Source organism: Pyrus communis, chromosome 4, assembly GCF_041283825.1.
Source record: "Pyrus communis isolate YQ-2024b chromosome 4, ASM4128382v1, whole genome shotgun sequence".
Lineage (NCBI taxonomy): Eukaryota > Viridiplantae > Streptophyta > Magnoliopsida > Rosales > Rosaceae > Pyrus > Pyrus communis.
In genome coordinates, this window is record NC_142568.1 from 15,701,575 (window position 1) to 15,721,733 (window position 20,159).

Here is a 20,159-nt window from a genome sequence, read left to right on the forward strand (position 1 = left end):
ATATGAACACATCCAAAAAGTTAAGGGTCGTTTAGTATTCTGGACTCAAATTTATAACTCAATAAGTGTTTTTGAGTTCTAAGCCTAAAAAATTTATCCATGCATCTGTTTTTGCAAAACTTGAACCAAAAAAGTACTTAAAAACTACACAAATTCCTAAGAACACCAAAAGTATGTTTTTAGTGTTTTTTTTCTTCGGCATTGTCAGATCCACTCACCACCACTGTCATCCCACTCATCACCACTACCAGTCACCACCATCTAAGTGTTTGGCTTAAGTCTTACCGTGATTTTGGATGGGGCTTTGAGTTTATACATTTAGATAAGAAATGAATATCACACAACACGAGAACAATAAAACATGACAATTAACAAGCATAATGTAGATATAGTACATAGTATCACTCAAAATGAGATGTGATTCAAATTATTTTTTTTTTCGAATTCATCATGCACGAGATTTAAACACTTTCTTTATTTTTGAATTTGTTATGCACGAGAATCGAATATAAAATTTATTACTTTCAAATGCATGAGAATATTATTAAAATGTAGTACTAAATAACAAACAAGGATCAAACTAACAATTAATACAATTAAATGCTTTCCATAATTCACCAGATTCACTTTACCTAAGTAGGTAATTAGGTGCAGCGAACTTGGTTGCCTTAAGATGGAAAAAAGAAAGAAAAAAACTCGATCTGAAACAGATAAGGACGAAGGTTCCAACCTCAAATCATATTTTTCATCAAATCAAATGGACTCCCAGCAATTCATTTATCTAGGATCTAATCCAAATTTTGTTAATTATTTTTTCTAATTAATTAATTTTTTTTTTTTTTTTGTGTGTGTGTGTGTGTGTCAAACAATAGATAGATTAGATGTTAGATTAAATAATCGACAGTGTGAGAGGGCAATACTCATCTTCACAACTAGGGTAGAGGGTCATTTGCTGTCAAATGCAAGTATGTAAGACATTTTTTAAGTCTCGGGATATAAAATGTCTAATATTATAGTTTAGAATTCGATCAAACAAATTATAATTTAGAATATTTTGTTACAAAAGTTTCATAAATCGACTATAACATAGTGTGTAATTACAATTTTCTAATGTGGGAGCTTGAATTTCCAATAGAATTGAGCATTTAAATATGTTTTCTCTAATGCGGGATGTGAGTGTTGGTCAACCAATCACAATACAAGATCAACCTTAACACTCGTATTCTGCAACCGTTTTGTAAGATTTATTTCGCACTAGAGAATTTTTCATTCCTCCTTAACTGCAAATCACAATTAACTAGCATACTAATTGTTTATACGCACATCTCAATTTCTGTCATCTCTAAGCTTAAAGATTCATATCCTCTGTAATAAAAATCAAGATCAACTATTTGCATTGATGTTTCAAATCCCCTCACAGATGCTAACAAATCATTACTCATGAAAAGAACTTCAATCGAGTCTCCCCTAGTATTTTGTTAATACTCAATACAGTAGCAGTCGTGCTATTAAAGAGTATAGTTTAGTGATATTTCTTTTCGCTTATAAGTATGTGGTATTAGGTTTGATTCCCACAGATAGCAAGTTTGATACCAAATTATTATGGCAGCCCATTGTGTTTGTGTCTTAACCTTAAATCCTACTCACGGAGCGTAGTTATGCACTAAATTGAAGCTCATGTGCTTCATAGATGTAAACCTTAAATCTTGCTCACGGAGCGAGCGTAGTTATGCACTAAATTGAAGCTCATGAGCTTCATAGATGTAAATATGTTGTTGTGTTGAAAAAATTCAGGCAAACTTTTTTTCATGATCCCTGCGGTGAGATGCTAGTTTTAACTTGGCCCCCGTGGTGAAAAAATTATTAATAATGACCATGTGGTCAAGTTCGTTAGCAATACCAATCCAATTTGTAATTTCCTTCTTTCTTTCGTTAAAACTCCGTTAAACTTGAAGGGCAAATATGCATTCAATCCTATTAGTTGTCTCAACTAATCGTAAATTACCACATGAGCATGTGTGTTGCTTTTAATACACCTAAATTTCCCTCATCTTCGTTACCATCATCTAGGTTTTTTTTTTTTTTGAATATGGAACAAACAATATTCTCTACACTAAAGGAGAGGGGGATGCTTAGCCTTACAATGAGTTAGTCATAACGTGGTTCAAATTCGCCATTGGCGATAATCAAATCTAAGATCTCTCACTTACAAGTAAAGAGGATTACCACTAGACCGTAATACTAAATGACACATTCATCTAGTTCTCAAGGAAGAAATAAAAGTGGCATCCATGGAAGGTGTAATCAACCTCTTCAGGCCTAACAACAACCGCAATCCATACCGATTTAGTGACTGAAAGACGTTGTGCAACAACAATTGAACCTCGAGTCCGTCAAAACTCGAGCCATTAACCTCTTCAAAGACTTCTCTCGCGTTGTGTTCTTTAGAAAATCTCAAGCAGGCTTTTCAACATTGTCGATGAAATCAAGGTTTCAAAGGCCTTCATTATTCATTCCAATAATGCAAACGCTAAAAAACTATACAGTTGTTGCCAGTGATGCGGCTGATGCTTCGAAACAATTGCTTGAGATGGAGGTGGTAGAAAAGGAGGAGGATTATCTCCCTCCTAATCTTTCTCTCCTTCCTTCCTCTCTTATTTGAATGGTTACAGTTAAGTCACGTCAACATCTTATATTAATATCTTTATAGAGACAATAAGACAAAAAACAATGTGTGAGAGGAGGGAAGAAAACATCTTTATGAAGGGGATGAAAATAGAATGGGAGAAAATCCTACTCCCTTGCCAAGAGAAAAATTGTTTCATGTATAGTTGGAGATGCGAACATTTGAGGAAAAAGGCATGGTTGGGAAAATGGAGAGGCTCAGAGAGAGGGAGGCGGTGGTTGCCGTGGCTAAGGTGGGTGTTGGGGCCAATGGAAATAGGGATCAAGGTGTCCTAAGACCACCCGAGTTCAGAAAATATACATGTGAATGTTTTCTGACGACGTTATGAATGTTTGGTATGGTTCCTTTCGTGCTTACTAAATACTTGATGTAATACATGCTAGGCATATCTCGACAGGTTGCGAGACAACACTCGACAAATTCTCTTTATATCACTCAACAGATTGTTTCAGGCTTTCAGCATATACTGATATCTGTTGACATGTTCACAACAAGCCCACAATGTAAATAAATTGATTTTTTTTTTTTGCATGCTTCACAATCTGTTCCTATCTAAAACACTTGTATTTAACATTAGGACTTTCAAAGTTCAAATCCTAAATCCGACATTGGATGGGTGGGTGGGTTTTTTAATTTCTTTTTTGTTTTTTTAGCAATGAACGGAGTTGACCATTTTACCCATGCATATGGATGGAGTTTTGATAGAATTTTTTTATTCAAACTAAGATTACTAACAAACTTGACCACATGGTCATAACTAAGAGTTTTTTTCACCACATATGTTAAATTAAAACTAGCATCTCACCACATGGACCACGAAAAATAATTTGATCAAAATTTAAATAAAGTCTCTCTTTTACTTTGGAGGTTCCTTAAAAAAATGACAATCATCTCATTCTAAAAGCTATAACTAGTAAATAAAGGTGTAGTCGAATTCAAATTTATGAACTAACCGGATCATCTCATTTCGTGAGCAGTACACAATCCAAACATAAATGTGTAGTCAAACTCAAACTTATTTACCAACTACCCTTTCATGCCTTCATAAGAATTTAATAAAGTTTACCGTTTGACAAAAAAAATATCTCATCCCTCTAGGAGCATGCACTTTTGTACATACCTCGTCTGACAGTTTAGACTGTACTAACTATTTCAGTCGGATATGATAAATAATTATCGAATAATACTGATTAAATTAGTCGAGTTTTTGATGTTTTACTGAATAAATTTGTGCATCAGATAATACATCGGACTACAATAAATTTCTAAAAAAATTCACCGAATGATTGATGTTAAAATGGAAAAAGGAAGAAAACCAAAGAAAAAAAAAGAATTAATCCTCATTGCACTGACAAAATTAAAAAACAAAATATAAAAATGGAATGAAAGAAACCCAGGTTTCTCTCACAGTTGTGTTATCCTTTCTTCATCATCATCCCCGCGCATCAAATCTCACTCTCTCTGCCGAACCCACTTCCTCATTTCTTCAATTAATCTCCCAAAACCCAAATGGATTCACCAACCAAAATAATATAATTGAAGATATAAATTGATGAAGAAATGAAATCAATTTGTAAGAAATAGACAGATCAACCAATTTCATAAGAGAGGGAACAGAGAGCGAACAGAGTGCGGGAGCGGAGAAAAAGGACGAAGAAGAACGAAGTATAGCAGATGAATTCGAGAGGAGGAAGAAGTACAAGGAACAGCAGATGGAGTTCGTTCTGGATAGGGGAGAGAACGGAGATGGCACAGATCCGTTTGAGAGCGAAGAGACAACGCGATTAAATTTTCCTGGGCTTTTGAGTTTTGAACCCGCTAAATTATCCTTAGCTTTTGGAGTGTATTATTTAGCAGGTATGAGCCGGACTAAAAAGTGGGCCCGGGATATTTAATCGGCCGGCTATTTAATTCAAAACTGCACCAAACATCTGTTTTGCACTATTAATCCTATCCGAAGTCTAATAGGATGTACCAAACGAGATTTTAAATTCAAATTTATAATCATATCCTTCCGCGCGCACGTAATTTGAATTTAATTGTGTAATCAAATTAAAATTTATGTATCAACAACCCTCACACCAACATAAGATTGTATTTATTTATTTGTTTTGTGAATTTTCTTACAATCATCTCATCTCATCAGCAGAATGCAATCAATAAGTAAAGAGTAATGTTAGGGAGGTTATCTATTTAAACTGTATTTTGTAAATCATGTAATATGGTTGTTGATGATTGAATTATTATTTAAATGTTGATTAATGCACATATTTTTTTATTAGTGACACATAACATAGTTTACAAATATAATTTAAAAAATTGATCTATTTAGCATTCCGTATAAGTAAAATGTACAGTCAAATTCAATTATGAGCTAACTACCCCTTCACGCCTTTTCAAGAAACTTTTATGATAATTTCTTTACAATTAAATGTGTTGTCAAACAAAATTTATATACTAACCACCTTTTTACTTTTACTGAAGAATTTTCTTATCCTGAATTTTTTTTTTTACAATCATCTCATTCCGTGGGTAGCACGTAATTAGTAAATATAACTAAAAAGACGTATACCACCATCTTATCAGAGAATTTATATCCTCTTACCCACTCATTGTAAGGGATAAATATGGCTTTACATGGTTAAATACTTCCTTTTTTTTATACCATTTTATCTCCAAGATGGTGCCCATAGATCCCGGAGCATTAGATGTAACCAAAAAAAAAAAAAATCCAACCTAACAACTTTAAACCATTGCAAAGCACTATAAAAACAGAGTCAACACTCTGTTTTCTACATGCACTTACCAAACTGCCTATACACCAACTCTCCATAGTCTCACTCCCATACTCCTCAATTCCTCCTCCTCCTTCTTCTTATCCCTTTTTTGCTCTCGCAATCCCAATTCCGAAGGGAAACCGAGAATGTCTCAGAGAGCGAATCGCCACCAGAGAAGGCCATCCCAGTGTTTGTTTTTGTCCCCTGACTATCTCTTGGCTACCCTGGCTGATGATGCTGCATCTGCAGGCAATGTGGGTGCTGCTGCTGTGGTATCGGGTCAAGCTCTGCCGCCTCAGATGACCACTCCTCCTCTGCCACCGACCCCGAAAGCAGCAGAGACCAAGGAGGTTTCGACTGAGGACAAAAAGAAAACCACAGATGCGGATAACTAAACCCAATTGGCATTGCATTGTTTGTGTTGCGTTGTGTTGTGTTGTGTTGTGTTGCGTTGTGATTTGCCGATCGGTGTTGTTATGTTGTCTCAAGAATTGAGCGTTTTCTTGATGTTTAGAATCACAGATGAACCACATTAATGAAAAAAAAAATATATTTACTTTGAGTTTAATTAGTTTTTAATTCTTTTAATTTTGTATGTATGTGTATTTCTGTGTTTGGATGATTGGATCCAATGGGGAAGCTGATTTGAGCAGTTTTATCCATCACAAGTTAAAATTAATGGAATGATTAAACAATGGAATTCAATGGCGGGCTGCATTGGGGCAGTGGAATTGAAGGCTTTTGCTGCAAAATCCAAGAGTTGGTGAGGTCGTAATGTGTTTGGGATTAAAAATGGCTTGGGAGCATGGTATTGATTCCTATCTCGGTGGAGGCTCTGTTGCCTCTACTTTCCAATGGCCTTACATTCCTCAACAAGGCCCCTTCACGTAGAACCACTATTTCGTGTATCACGCATAAAGTCAATTTCATATCGGTTTAATCAAGCCATACTATGTATTTGACATATAAATCCGAGTTAGGTGCCATCTGACCAACTTAATACTATGTATTTGACATATAAATCACCGAGTTAGGTACCATCTGACCACCCTATTCGTTTCAACGGGTAAGAAAGAATTTGTTTGAGTACTGTATGGATGAGAAATACAGGAGATACAGACTGTCAAATTCAAAATTGCTCATATTTCTCTCTCATTTGAGCAAAATTGAAGAAAAACTCGTGACTTGACGTTTTGTAGCTCCTATGCAACAACATTTTCTTATTTATTTTAAGGTTTTTATCACAAATGATCTCTGAAATTGACCATCACCATCAAGATGGTCCTTGGAATTGAAAATCAATCAATGTAGTCTCAGAAAATAGGTGTCGCAAATCAATGTAGTCATTTTGTCACAATTATGTTAAAAATTCCGTTAAGTGATGATGTGGCACATAAATGAGTCACATAAGTCCCTTTTTTTTTTTTTTTTTTGTTTATCACAAATGGTCATTGAAATTGACCTGCAACATCAAAATGGTCATTGAAATTGACATGCGACATCAAAATGGTCCTTGAAATTGAAAATCGATCAATGTAGTCCAGCAAATAAGTGTCTCAAATCAATATAGTCATTCCGTCACAATTTTGTCAAAAATTCTATTATGTGCTGATGTGACACATAAATGGATCACACAAGTCTAATTAAATTCAAAAAATTACAACATAGGTTTAATAATTTAATAGTTAATAAAAAAGTTGTGAACCCAAAAACCCAGTCCTACAATCACCTCTAATCCCAGTCCACATTCTTCTACCTCTTTCGCTGTCTATTCTCTAAAAAAATCTCAATACACCCATCTTTACACACTTTGACACCCTTCACCGAATTGAACCTGGATCGAGATCACTTTTGGTGATGGCTTGACTGATTGGCAACGCTTATGGGACATCACCGTTAACATTTAAGCAATTAACCTCCTCACAACCTTAATCTTAGAAAGCTTGTTTGACGCTTCCCTGGTGGGCTGGTGACTTAAAGAACAACGAAGTATGCCTTGAGATAATGAGGTTATAACCGAGATGCGTCTATTGTTCGTTGAAAACTATTTCCAAACCCCCTCTTAGGCCTTGGTTAAGCCTTGTGCCTTTGAGAATTTATGGAAGGGCTCTCTCTTCGGAGTAGGTCCTACTATAAGAAAAAAAATTACTGTACAAAAATGTATTTAGACAACTTTTTAAACTAATTATTAAACCCACATAAGCGCATAACAAAAAATCTTAGAGAATTGTGGCGGAATGAAAATATTGATTTGCGACACCTATTTTTAAGGACTACATTCATCGATTTTCAATTTAGGGACCATCTTAATGGTGTGCATCAATTTCAAGAACCATCTAGATGGTGTGGGTCAATTTCAAGGACCATTTGTGATAAAAACCTGTAAATCTTGTGGGACTCATTTATGTGCCACATCAGCACTTAATAAAATTTTTAACAAAATTGTGACGGAAGTACCACATTGATTTGCGACACCTATTTTAAGGGACTTCATTGATAGATTTTCAATTTTAGGGACCATTTGTGATAAAAACCCTTTATTTTATTATATACGACTATGTCACAATGTCCAAAGTCCGCCTAATGTAATCGCGCTTAATATGGCTCGAGTCGAGCCTACCAAGCTTTTAACCACAGAATGAGTTATAGGAGACTCATTTGACACTAGCACCTTGAGTATTTAGACTATGTCAATTTTTGTATAGTTATAAAGTAGTAAGACAAAGCCATGACTAAGCTATGCCCTTGTGGGAATTTGAGGTATTTCTTTTACCGAAAAAGATGGTGCAAGAAAAAACAAACAAAGTCACGAAAGAATCGAAAAACTTCGACATTCCTGCAAGAAGGAATGAGAGTATGCTGTGAGGGTGATAAGGTTGCACATTCATTGGCCATCCGTAGCGAGGATTAGAAAAGATCATTCCTAACTTTGGAGCTTTATGTCTTGAATATGTAGTTTTCAACATTGGCCTGTGTTAGGTGTCTAAGTCATTGCATAGGACATTGCTGCTTCGACCAAGCTGACTTGGCTTGTGGTCGATTAATGGAATTAAACTTGAACATGTCAGAGGCTGATTTGGTAGGAGTGTAGCTCATGCGCGTGGCCACTATGATTCTATGCTCCAGTCTTGTTTAAGAATCTTAGAAGTATGTATCATCCTGCAGTCAATTCTGGATACAATCAAATAATTAAAAGAACTTACTTCTTGGAGCGCTACCATGATTTGTACAGAGGTTGTTCACTGGACGGATGGGCCTTCAAATAGTTTTTCATGTCACTTCTAAACGCCTTAGCGTGAAAGTGAACTTCCATGCTTGTGAGGGACTATTTTCATACCCCAGACCCTTGTACTTTGAGCGCATTGCTTGTTGAAGTTCGAACCTGAAAAGGTGAACTTTGACTAATCTGCAGAAAGTCGCTGCTTGCGTTGTCCGTAGTAAAACAACGAAATTTTCTTCATTAGAGATTGGAATTATAAGCTGTAAAATGTTGTGAAAATATCACATATGTAGCTTTCCAATGATGTAAGCATCACTGTCCAATCATATGAGGATTTCAAGTTTAGTCCATCAAGTGGACGGATATGCATGAGCATAATGTTAGTTGCCTTTTACTTCGCACCGGGGTTGGTTCACGTTCTAATTTAGGCAGGTTTGGAGTAGCAGACACACTTTTCATGTCTTCCAGATGTGCATGGTTTGCCACAAGGATCACTGATGCTTGCATTGTAGTTTGTAGACAATGACGTGTTGCCTAAGCTTAATTGCCCAAATCATTTATTCCTGATGAAGTGTTCGCAAGGTCACCATGAGTATATGATAGTGAATTCATCAAAAATCCTAAGAGGATATCTAACATAAGATATTGTGTCCTCGAGCATTATGATTACTTGCAGTACACGTCAATCTCTAGATTGTAGGAATCTCCATGAATATAGGAAACCTATATCTCAACAAGGTTTATGGTACTTGCGGACCATTCCATAGCCCAACAAGGTGTGGTGGCACTGTGGGTTTGTTTGTTCAGCTAATCGTGATTTGAGCTGTTTAAGTCATGACCAGAATACGAAGGCATACTTACTCCGATCCACCACACTTTGTCAAGAGAAAATTCGTATGAAAACCCCATTCAGGATCGATAGTTATCCAAGGAAGATGTTTTTTAGATTAAGTTGGAGTAATATGTTGTTTGGATTTTTTTTTTATTTGTGAGAATTCAGGTCCACAACCGCCATTTGGTGTATGAGTTGTACTAAATTAATGTGTGGGAATGTTGAGAATCGTCCCAACGTACATATTTCTCTAAAAATTTACTTCTTACTCCATACAGTATACCCCCCGTGTTTTTTCATTACGAGCTAGTATTGGAGGAGGACAAATGTGGAATTATCACATAGTACTTTGCGAGTGATGTTTTTAGCTCGTCAGAGCGGACAGGGCATTGGATGGAACCCTTATTAACGAAGATATTATTGTGTGTATCCTAAACTCACAGGTTATTGTAGCATGTTGAGCGTAATTTTATATGAGTTCAGAGGAAGAACTCGAGGTATCCTACAACGAATTCTAGCCTGCACTACAAGTGGTAAAACGACGATAATGTTCTCCACATAACTTTCCATAAAATTCTACAAAAATCTAATATCTGTATTGTTGCTATGGCATATGGCACAACTTCCAGTTCGTTTTGAGCAGGTATAGTTTAATTTGTCAATTTAATAGTGCTGCTGTGATGTGCTGGTTTGCTGTTCAGCTGCTTTAAGTGCCAAATCTAAGATCGTTGGTGTTCTGAAAAAATAATAAGATTGTAGATCTACTTCTTACCTTTCCAGACGTATATAGCACGTCACTTGGAAGACTTCGAAATCATCGTTTTCCCATAGCTGTGCAATTTTAATAGGAATGCAACTTCAACGGTATTCGTTCAAAATATTGGAAGGATTGGTTGTGTGAAAAAGTCTGAAAAGTAAAAAATTATGTGTGAATAACACTACCGTTTAATTATTAGGATTTCAATTATTGAGATCACTTGTAAACGTATACCTCATGAGAAGAAGGGGGGGCCTTTTAAAACTAGTAGATTATGATCATTCATGTGCTGCTTTTTTTCTTTTATTCTTTTCTTGATAAAAGTAGTGGTGATTTATAATTCAAATTTAGTTTATCAAAGGCCGTGTAGCGTTTTTAACAAAAAAAGAAAAAAAAGGGCAGTGCAGCGTTGTATCGACACAGAAAAAAGAATCTGGGTGGGACCTGCCCTTGTGTGATTTTAGGATTTGGATCCTCTCTGGAGTCCAAGGAGAGGTTCCTCCTGAGCAACACACATGGATCATTGGATGAAAATCCAACGGTTATAATTATTATAATTTTAAAAAATCTTATTGTTTGTAGCCGTTGGATAAAAATCCAACGACATACATATGTTTGATCAAGAGGATCCTCTTTGGACTCTGGAGAAGATCCAAATCTGTGATTTTACCATTTTTTCTGGCTAATTATTAATTTAGCCCTTTTTTTTAACGTGTTAATTACAAGCCGAGCTAACCCAGCCGACCTAAGCTTTCATTTTTTTTTTTTTTTTTTTTTTTTTGGAGAACCGACCTGAGCTTTCATTGGAGAGAGGAACTTGTATGATTTGGATAATGTCGTTACAATGTCGGCCGTGTTATACAAATTTTTCTTATTTTCAAAAAGGTTGACACTTTTATATCTTGACAATAATTGGTTTGAAACAGTACAAACTTGTATTAGATTCGATTTTTCAACATTGATGTATTTGACTCGTAAAACTTGTGAGCAACTCACCTTTTTACGTAACAACTCAAGGTAAATTAAGTTCAAGAATTTTCATTGAAAGAAATTGTCATGTTTAATATTTTTCTTTTGGAAATTATGTTTACTTAAATTTTTTTTTTTTTTTGGTCAATTTAGATTGATCATCTTTAATTTGAATTTTTAAAGATTGGAGATTCTAACTTCTTTGTTTATAAAGAAATTACATGCCTGAAAAAGGATAAAGACGTAGATGACTATGTCAAACTATTATGTTCTAAATTTTTGATCTTATGTTGTCTATTTTCTTATATAATTAAATTAATATTAAATTTATCATCAACGATATCGATTTCTTCTAAGTCTAATTGCATACGTGTCTTAAAATTAGAAATTAATCATATTTCATAAGCGAGTCCAAATGAAGCCGGCTCAAACAAGCCACTCCAACATTTGTTAGAGATTTTTTAGCGTGTGAGAACAAAGACACATAATGACATATATAAAGAAGACTTGAAAAATTGTATAATAAAGTGGCATACTAGCCCGTGTTGTGGGGAGATTGAAAAATCTCTCCATGTACACAGACAAAGACCCGTACAAGTCGTGGCGGCACGCCATTGGTGGAACCGCCTATCACCCGCTCTTCTATCATACGATCAGCTCCACGTTGTCATTCCTCTGGCATCCAGAGAACCACCGAATATAAAGGGCCCTTGGACATTTCCCCTTCGAGACACAAGATAGCCGAGCCGCCATTGGAGGAGAGACCCGTTTCTCTATATTTTCTCCTCCTTCTTCGTCGCCATCAGAGAACCAAACAGGCAGCAAAAATGGTGAGTTTTCACACTCTTTTAGCTCCGTTTTGCTCGGCTAGGGTTTCTGAGTGTATTTTCTGTTTGGCTGCCGAGAAAATTTAGAGAAAATAAAGTAAAATCACTGATTTTTGACCGATTGCGATTTCTGGGCTGGTTAATCGATCATCGGTTTTGTTGATTCGATTTTCTTTCCTTCGCTGTGTCGATCTGATGGTTTAGAGCTAAATTGGCTAGAATTTGTAGCTCATCTACTGTTTCTCTGTGCATCTCGTGCTTTCAGATCTGGATTTTTGTTGAAATTTTGATCACGATTTGTTGCATTTTAAGATTGGATTTTGGATCTGTTTGTTTTGTATACGCGTTTTAGGGCCCGAATTTGATCTGATTCTTGATGATTGGGAATGTTGTGGATCTGCTGTCTGAACTGGTCCGGTCCAGATTTAATTTGTATATTTGTTCTCAATGATATAATAAAGTAATGAGTACTTGGTAGGTACCATGAAAAATTGTCGAGTACTTAGCATTTATGTTTGTTTATATATAATTTGCTGAGCTGTTATTGTTGGGGGTATTAACGCTTGTGCGAGTCAATTTGATGCGTTTCGGACAAAAATTAAACAAACAAAGGTGCATTGTTGTGTCGATTTTATCTACGGCGCGAAGGAAAGAAGTTTGACATTGGTTGTTTTTGTTGCTTAAGACGTTTTAGAGGACCAAAAGATATTACTTTTAGCATCATATCATGAAAAGATATACTAAGGATAAGACAGATTGTGCGCATTTCACCCGAGTTATGTGTTTTCATTGGAAATAAGACATGATGGGTTGGTTGAGAACTTGACTTGTTCTTCCCTGTAAAGATCCATTTTACTAATTTTCTTTTGTTAATTTTAGTTTGATAAAACGTCTTTTCAATCTATATTCATTTATCTGTTGGAAAATTGTAGTGTTGCTGTCTGATGTTTGTTGATTGCATGCAATTTGCAGGCCAACGCAGCATCTGGCATGGCTGTGCACGATGATTGCAAACTGAAGTTTTTGGAGCTTAAGGCAAAGAGGACCTACCGCTCCATAGTTTTCAAGATTGAGGAGAAGCAAAAGCAGGTTGTGGTTGAACATGTTGGTGAACCAGCGGAAACCTATGAGCAGTTCACTGAGAAGCTTCCTGCTGATGAATGCCGATATGCTATTTTTGATTTTGACTTTCTTACACCAGAAGGTGTCCAGAAAAGTCGGATATTCTTCATTGCTTGGTAATGCCGGTTCTTTAATCATTTTCAACTGTGTACTCTGTTATCTAATCATCTTTTACATAAATTCATTGTTTTTCCTTTCTTTCTATGAAGGTCTCCTGATACATCAAGGGTGAGAAGCAAGATGATCTACGCAAGCTCCAAAGACAGATTCAAGAGAGAGCTCGATGGCATTCAGGTCGAGTTGCAAGCGACTGATCCTACTGAGATTGGTCTCGATGTCATTAAGAGCCGTGCCAGCTAGATTATGAATCATAGGCTATCTGGTGGGAAGTTCTTCCCTGCACCCTTCGTTACTTGCGTGATATGTTTATACATTGTGGAAATGGCGACTTGGCGAATGATGGAATCAATTTCCAAGTTTCGCTGTCGTTTCTTATTTGTTTTAAACAAGTGTCTGGTTTCTGGTATATCATATGATATGTTTATTTTATAGAACCTATCTCTGTTGAGTGGCTGCTTTCAGTAGCTGTATTTCGACAAACTAATATGTAGCTGTTTGTGGGGTTTAGACGACACCTTTCCTCTTTGCGAGTGTTGTATATGACCCTCGTCATTTTTACTTTGGAGCAGTATAAAAGGAGCATGCTTTTGTGACCTTTCGTTGTTGCTTATTTAATGGCTTTATCTGTATGACCAACCTTGGCATCTGATTGGATTTTTTATCTGCTGCATCTTTTCTAATTGGTAAGAGATGTTTTTACTTATGGTTGCGGCAAAGCTTTGGGTGCGCGCAGCCTAGGGTAAACTGTCGATCGGTTCGACGAACCATTTGGGTTTGGTTTTAAGATGATGATCTGTCATGTCACGGGTGTAATGTACTTGTCTTTATCTCTCACCTCACATGACCTACAATTATGCATAATATGACGTGGTACAATATTACGGTGTAATGATATTCTTCTTCACTTATAAGTGAGAGGTTTTAGGTTCGATTTTCGTCAAAGATAAATTTGAAGTACGTTATTGCTAGTTCCTTGTAAGGCTTAACTCATTTCCCCATCCCTTAATGTGGATAATATTGTTTGTTCGAAAAAATGACGCAGTACAGTAAGCTGTTTTGGGGTCCTAAGCTATTCTTTTTCGTGTAAGGGTTGGCCATCACTGGCGGAGCCAACATTTTGGATTAGGAGGGGCCTTTTACAAATGTAAAAGAAAAATGCTACAACACCTCTAACAATGCCAGACCTGAAACAATGCTGCAACATGCTCACAAATCCCTATCTCACGCTCACGAATCCATCTCTTATCCATCGTTTCATTATTGTCTCATCCATTGTCTTTTGGTCCGATTATAATGTTCGTTTTCTCAGTGACAAGGGCGTTGATTTTTTCAATTTCTTTCCATTTCATTAGTATGTTCTGACCACTTGGAAGCTGTGTTAATTGGCGAAGAAAAAAATCTAATAGGAAGGGGTAACGTGAGCACGAAAATTGCCCATGGATGAGAGCATAATTCAAGTATGTGAAGAAAAAGTCGGTAGACTAGGAACCATTCTGGTCCCTTCATGGCTCTGCACTGGAGCTAATGCATAGATTCTGTTGCGCTAGAAAATTTCTCTTTCAATAGTCAAATGCTTGATTCTATTTTTTTATATATTTTGGTAGAGAAAAAACTGTTCTTAAGAACTATAACACGATAGCGGCTCGACCTAACTAGACTATTTATGTCAAATAAGATTGTTGTGGAAGATTGTTGTTTGGTGAATTTTTAAATGCTGAGACTAGATTGTTACCTTGAGTTATTAAATCGGAAAATCTTCTAACACATGATCCCATCTAGTAGGATGAGACTACGTATGACTCGCTTGACTTCACTCTACGAAATTGTCCAAAATCTGGCTACCAAACATCAATATATTATGTCTTATCCGTCCTATCTTGTGGGACAGACTTGAGAAACATATGACTTACTTGGACTCAATTCCGATCTTATCTAGCACTAGGACAGCAAACACATGTGACTTTGCCACACCTCTGATGCCATTAGATCCTTTTAGGTGATTTATTATCCACAGGAAGTGCATTGTGCACTACTAACTTGAGGGCTTAAGCATTTTTAGAGGAGATGTCAAATATAGGTTGTCAAAATTTTATTTGAAAGCTAAGGTGGCCATTTGAATATGAAGTCAAAATTTCTTTCATTCTAAGATCTATTCTAATTCTTGGAATAAACTTAAAGTTTAGGGTTTCAAATTTACCCCAACTTGCTCCAACTCATTTCTAGGGTAAATTTAGACCAGGATTCGCCCTAAGTTCGTGGGACTAGCCCATCATATATGTGTATTTTTTTTAGTTTTATATTTATAAATTCATTGAATCTAACGGTTAAGATCTAATATGATCAAATCAAACGGTAAGAATAAAGAACTAAATATCCAAATTTAAATCTAACAGCTAAAATAATTAAAAAAAAAAAAAATCTTTGATGTGTTTCATATTCTTTCATATTGTTATGGGAGTTTCATGGTGACAGTTTAGTGATTTTTCAATATTTAAGCCAGAAGGGTTTGAGGGAAAAAATTGTTTCTGGTTAAAACCAAAATTTTCTAGATTAAAAGTTTTAGGTTTAACGCAAGGATTGGAGGTGATCTAATGAATGTGTTAAATTATTATTTATTGGGCCCTCTTACTGCAATTTTTAAGAAAAAAAATATTTAAAATAGTTTAAAAGTCGTATCCTATTGACTCTATCTTCGTTTCTTGTAAAAAAAACGATTACTAGAAAATAAGAAGTCGAATAATTCAGCTGTCACGTCAATTATGACCTCTCTTGGAGAAAACCTTAATGTATTTAGTCGTAGTTGGCATATTTAACATGTCTTTAGGAGATGCTCTTAAAACATGCTTAATTTGACCTCAACATAAAGTAACAATGGAGTATGATCAAAAGCTTGAGATTTTCTCATACTGCTACTCACATCACTTGCTGATTCATGAGAAGATAATAAGCTTGGTGTTTGGACATAGTTCTGACCTTCAGGAGTTGTTTCAAGTGATGTACCCTTAGGCATATCAGGTAGCTCATCATGATTAATCATAATTACATAATGCTCAGAGATCTTCTTCCACTCCCAAGCTGCATTTTCATCAAACACAACATCTCTCGAGCGTAAAAGTTTCTTAGTAAGAGGATCATACACTCTATACCCCTTTTCACAAGTGGCATAACCTACAAATATGCCCTTGACACTCTTTGCATCTAGTTTCTGTCTCAACTCACTTGATATGTGTACATAGCACAAACAACCAAAGATTCTAAGATGTGCAATCCCTGGTTTTCGACCACTGAATGCTTCAAAAGGAGTTATATCTCTGAGAGCTTTTGTAGGACACCTATTCAGTATGTAGACAGCTGTGTGTACAGATTCTACCCACAAATAGTAAGGTAATCCTTTATCATGAAGCATGGCTTTTGCCATTTCAACTACAGTTCTGTTCTTTCTCTCTACAACTCCATTCTGTTGTGGAGTATAAGCCATAGAAAGTTGTCTTTGAATACCCTCATCTTCACACAACTTGTTAAACTCACAAGATGTGAATTCACCCCCTCTGTCACTTCTTAGGCATTTTACTTTAAAACCACTCTGTAGCTCTACCATAGATTTGAATTTTCTAAAGCAATTCAATGCATCTGACTTGTATCTGAGAAAGTAAACCCACATCATTTTTGTGCAGTCATCTACAAGAAGCATAAAATACTTGTTTCCGGCTATGGACTCATTTTGCATAGGTCCACATAGATCCACATGAATCAACTCTAGTTGGTTGCTTGCTCTTCATGCTTGATTCTTCGGCAATCACTCTCTATGTTGCTTTCCAAGCTGACAACCTTTACACACTTCATCAACTTCTTCTAAATATGGAAGTCCATGCACCATTTCCTTCTCTTTGAGTTGTTTTAATCCTCTTAGATGCAGATGGCCTAGCCTTTTGTGCCAGGTCCAAGTAGATTGAGACAAGCTTGTTTTCAAAGCTATATGATTATCAGGCAAGAATGCTAAAGGATAGCATCTATTCCTCTTCATTTCTACTTTAATTACAAGGCATTCCAGTGAAGGACCATAAAAAATGCTACACATTTTACCTCCAAACAACAAATAATACCCATGCTCATCCATCTATCCCACACTCAGTATGTTCTCCTTCAATCCAGGTAGGTACATTACCTCCTTGATGTATTTTCTGCCCGTACTAGTATCAATTACTAGAGTCCTCATTCCAGCTACATTCATAAGCTCACCAGTTGGCATTTGTACTTTGCCTACTACATTTGTCCTTATATCAACCAACAATTTCTCATTTCCAGTCATGTGGTTGCTGCAACCACTGTCAACATACCATTCGCCATTGACAACATATTCAGAGATATTGTTATTTGCATAGAACAAGTTTCCTGTCACCTCTATTTGATTAGCACTATTTGCCTTTTAAACTGATTTGCCTGCAGTACATTCTCGAGCCCAGTGTCCAAACCTTTCACAGTTATAACATTTAGGCTTTCCCTTATACCTACACTTACCAAAGTGGAATTTAGAACATACCTTGCACTGTGGTTTTGTGATTGCCTGACCCATTAATTGTGCATTTTGTGCAGGACTAGCATGAAATTTTTGCTGGAATTTGGGTTTTGAATCCCATTTCTTGCCCTTAGAATTCCAATTCTTCTGGAATTAAGATGGACCAGATTGAGCTCCACTTCTATTTTATCCCTTTGGACTCACTAAGAGAGATGTAAATGCCTTCCCAGTAGTATCAACAATATGTAAATCAAACCGTTGTTCTTGGCTCTTTAAGATTGCAATTACCTCCTGCAATTCTACAGTCTCCAAACATTTTGTATTTTCTATAACCAAACAGATAGGATCATATGGTTTACTTAGACTAATCAGAACCTTTTGCACAAGTCTTTCATTAGAAAGAGATTCATCGAATGTTTTCATTTGATTAATCAATTCATTCAACCTTGTAAGATAACCAAATAGAGATTCATCATCTCGCATCCTAGCATATTCAAATTCTCGTCTAAGATTTTGAAGTTTTACTGATCTAACCTGATCACCACCGTGGTATTCTCCATACAACAGATCCCACGCCATCTTAGCTAAATCGGCATTGGCAATCCGAGGGAAGATCTGGTCAGAGACTGCATTTTGTATGATTCCTAGAGCCTTCGCATCCTTCATGAACACAACATTCATTTCTTCATCTACTGCATCTTCCGATGACTTTTCAGTTTCCTTCTTCTTCTTCTTCTTCTTCGAATCAGGGGTTGTAATCCCCTTTTTTACCAGATTCCATAACCCCAGAGATTTGAAAACCGTAACCATTTTAATTCTCCAGAACTCGTAGTTATCACCAGAGAAAATGGGAGTTCTCACCTCCGAGCTTCCAGATCTAGACATCTTTGGCCTGAATGATAATGAAACTCCAACGACCTTCACGAACTTTGAGTGAGCTTCGATTTAGCTCAGTGACCTCACAGATTCACACCCAGACTCAGTTGATCCAACCTGGCTCTGAGGCCATGTTAGTGTCTAGTATTTTTGCTAAGTTATGCAGGATAACAATAAGAAAAAAGGATTGAGGAATGCGAAAGTTCTTCATCTCTACTGAAGTTGCAGAGACAAAAAGTATTTCATATATTTCAAGAATGAGCACGCACACACTCACTCTTTTACAACCGTTTTGCTTTAAGCTGGATCCAAAACAACACATTTGATCTCAGCCACACATCTAGCTAACTTTTAGGATCACTACACATGGCTAATTTAGCCTTACATATTTGAGCCTTACACTTGTCATTTTTGAAGACTAAGTGCATACCCTATTAACATTAAATGACTTCTTATTTACTCATCAGCTCATTACTTACAATTCTACATCAACTTTCAAGTATTAGCTTCTGGTCGAACAGAAGATGCAACATAGATTTAGTAAACATGATGAAGGAATTTTGGAGGATGATATGTGCAACTGAGCTAAGAAGCACGGAATCAATGCGTCAAAGCACTGTTGACTTTCATTTGCTGACTTTCTAAAAGCCGTGTCGTCTACTTCCCCATCTGCAAAAGAGAGTTCAGGTACTTTGTGAGGTATTTTAATATTATGCCCAGAAATGAATTCATCCGTTCTTTTGGTACCCGATCCTCTAAGCTGACGTAGCAGAGAATGTAAGCTGACGTAGCAGAGAATGTAAATGTATTGCAAACTATTTTTCAAGTGTATTAGCCATTCTTTCCTGAGGGTGTTTGTGAATTGTTGTTAGAATATAGAAAAAATAGCTGCTTATAGCTTAAGTTTTTGGAAAGACTGGTCAAGGATATGCTTAGGCGTATTCTTTAACTATATTCTTTCTCTTTTGATCTGGTAAATTCTTATGCAACTCATTGTATCGAACAAAATATTTAGCATTCACATTTGCCTTATTAGGTTAGGTCACAAGTGGGTGGATACTTTGATGATCCATTATTTTATCTGATCGTGGTCGCGACAGAATTCGTTTGCAGTGCAAGTGTATTTTTCGTTATTCAGGAACGCGCCAGTCGAACACAAAGACAAGGAGTGCAGGACGACAGTGGGAGTGTGAATAACATTACTCTTGAACCAAAACCTCACAGTTTTTCTACACCTGGCTGGAAGTGCTTTAAAGAAACAGTTCTGTTTAGAAGCGTTTCTATTAGAAACACGATTTTTAATGAAAATGCAAGCGCTTCATGAAAGAAACACTTGAAGTGCTTCTTGAAAAAGCACATAGCAGGTGATTGTTTCATAAAGCTCTTCAAGTGCTTATTTGAACCAATAAGAACTTTTTTATTTTTTATTTTTTATTTTTAATTTTTAAACATGGTTA

The 20,159-nt window shown here is 36.2% G+C and overlaps 2 protein-coding genes across 2 annotated transcripts; one reads left to right on the plus strand and one right to left on the minus strand.

Annotated features, from left to right (window-relative positions):
* Positions 1-11,785: 11,785 nt before the first annotated feature.
* On the plus strand, positions 11,786-13,903 carry LOC137721768 (actin-depolymerizing factor 2). The gene is made up of 3 exons (XM_068460788.2): positions 11,786-12,071; positions 13,041-13,306; positions 13,400-13,903. The coding sequence occupies exons 1-3, from the start codon at positions 12,069-12,071 to the stop codon at positions 13,548-13,550; spliced, it is 420 nt and encodes a 139-aa protein (XP_068316889.1). The 5' UTR covers positions 11,786-12,068; the 3' UTR covers positions 13,551-13,903.
* Positions 13,904-17,427: 3,524 nt separating this feature from the next.
* On the minus strand, positions 17,428-18,711 carry LOC148697528 (uncharacterized). Its single transcript, XM_088691946.1, has 4 exons — positions 18,115-18,711; positions 17,851-17,973; positions 17,734-17,750; positions 17,428-17,635 (listed from the first exon to the last, which is right to left on the minus strand). The coding sequence occupies exons 1-4, from the start codon at positions 18,709-18,711 to the stop codon at positions 17,428-17,430; spliced, it is 945 nt and encodes a 314-aa protein (XP_088548072.1).
* Positions 18,712-20,159: the final 1,448 nt, after the last annotated feature.

Excerpts from the sequence above, each read along its gene's own strand:
- LOC137721768 (XM_068460788.2), top strand. Across the intron at positions 13,307-13,399 it reads CGGATATTCTTCATTGCTTG|GTCTCCTGATACATCAAGGG; the intron begins GTAATGCCGGTT and ends CTTTCTATGAAG.
- LOC148697528 (XM_088691946.1), bottom strand. The coding sequence starts at position 18,711 with ATGTCTAGATCTGGAAGCTCGGAGGTGAGAACTCCCATTTTCTCTGGT. Across the intron at positions 17,974-18,114 it reads AGACTGTAGAATTGCAGGAG|AAGAATTGGAATTCTAAGGG; the intron begins GTAATTGCAATC and ends TCTTAATTCCAG.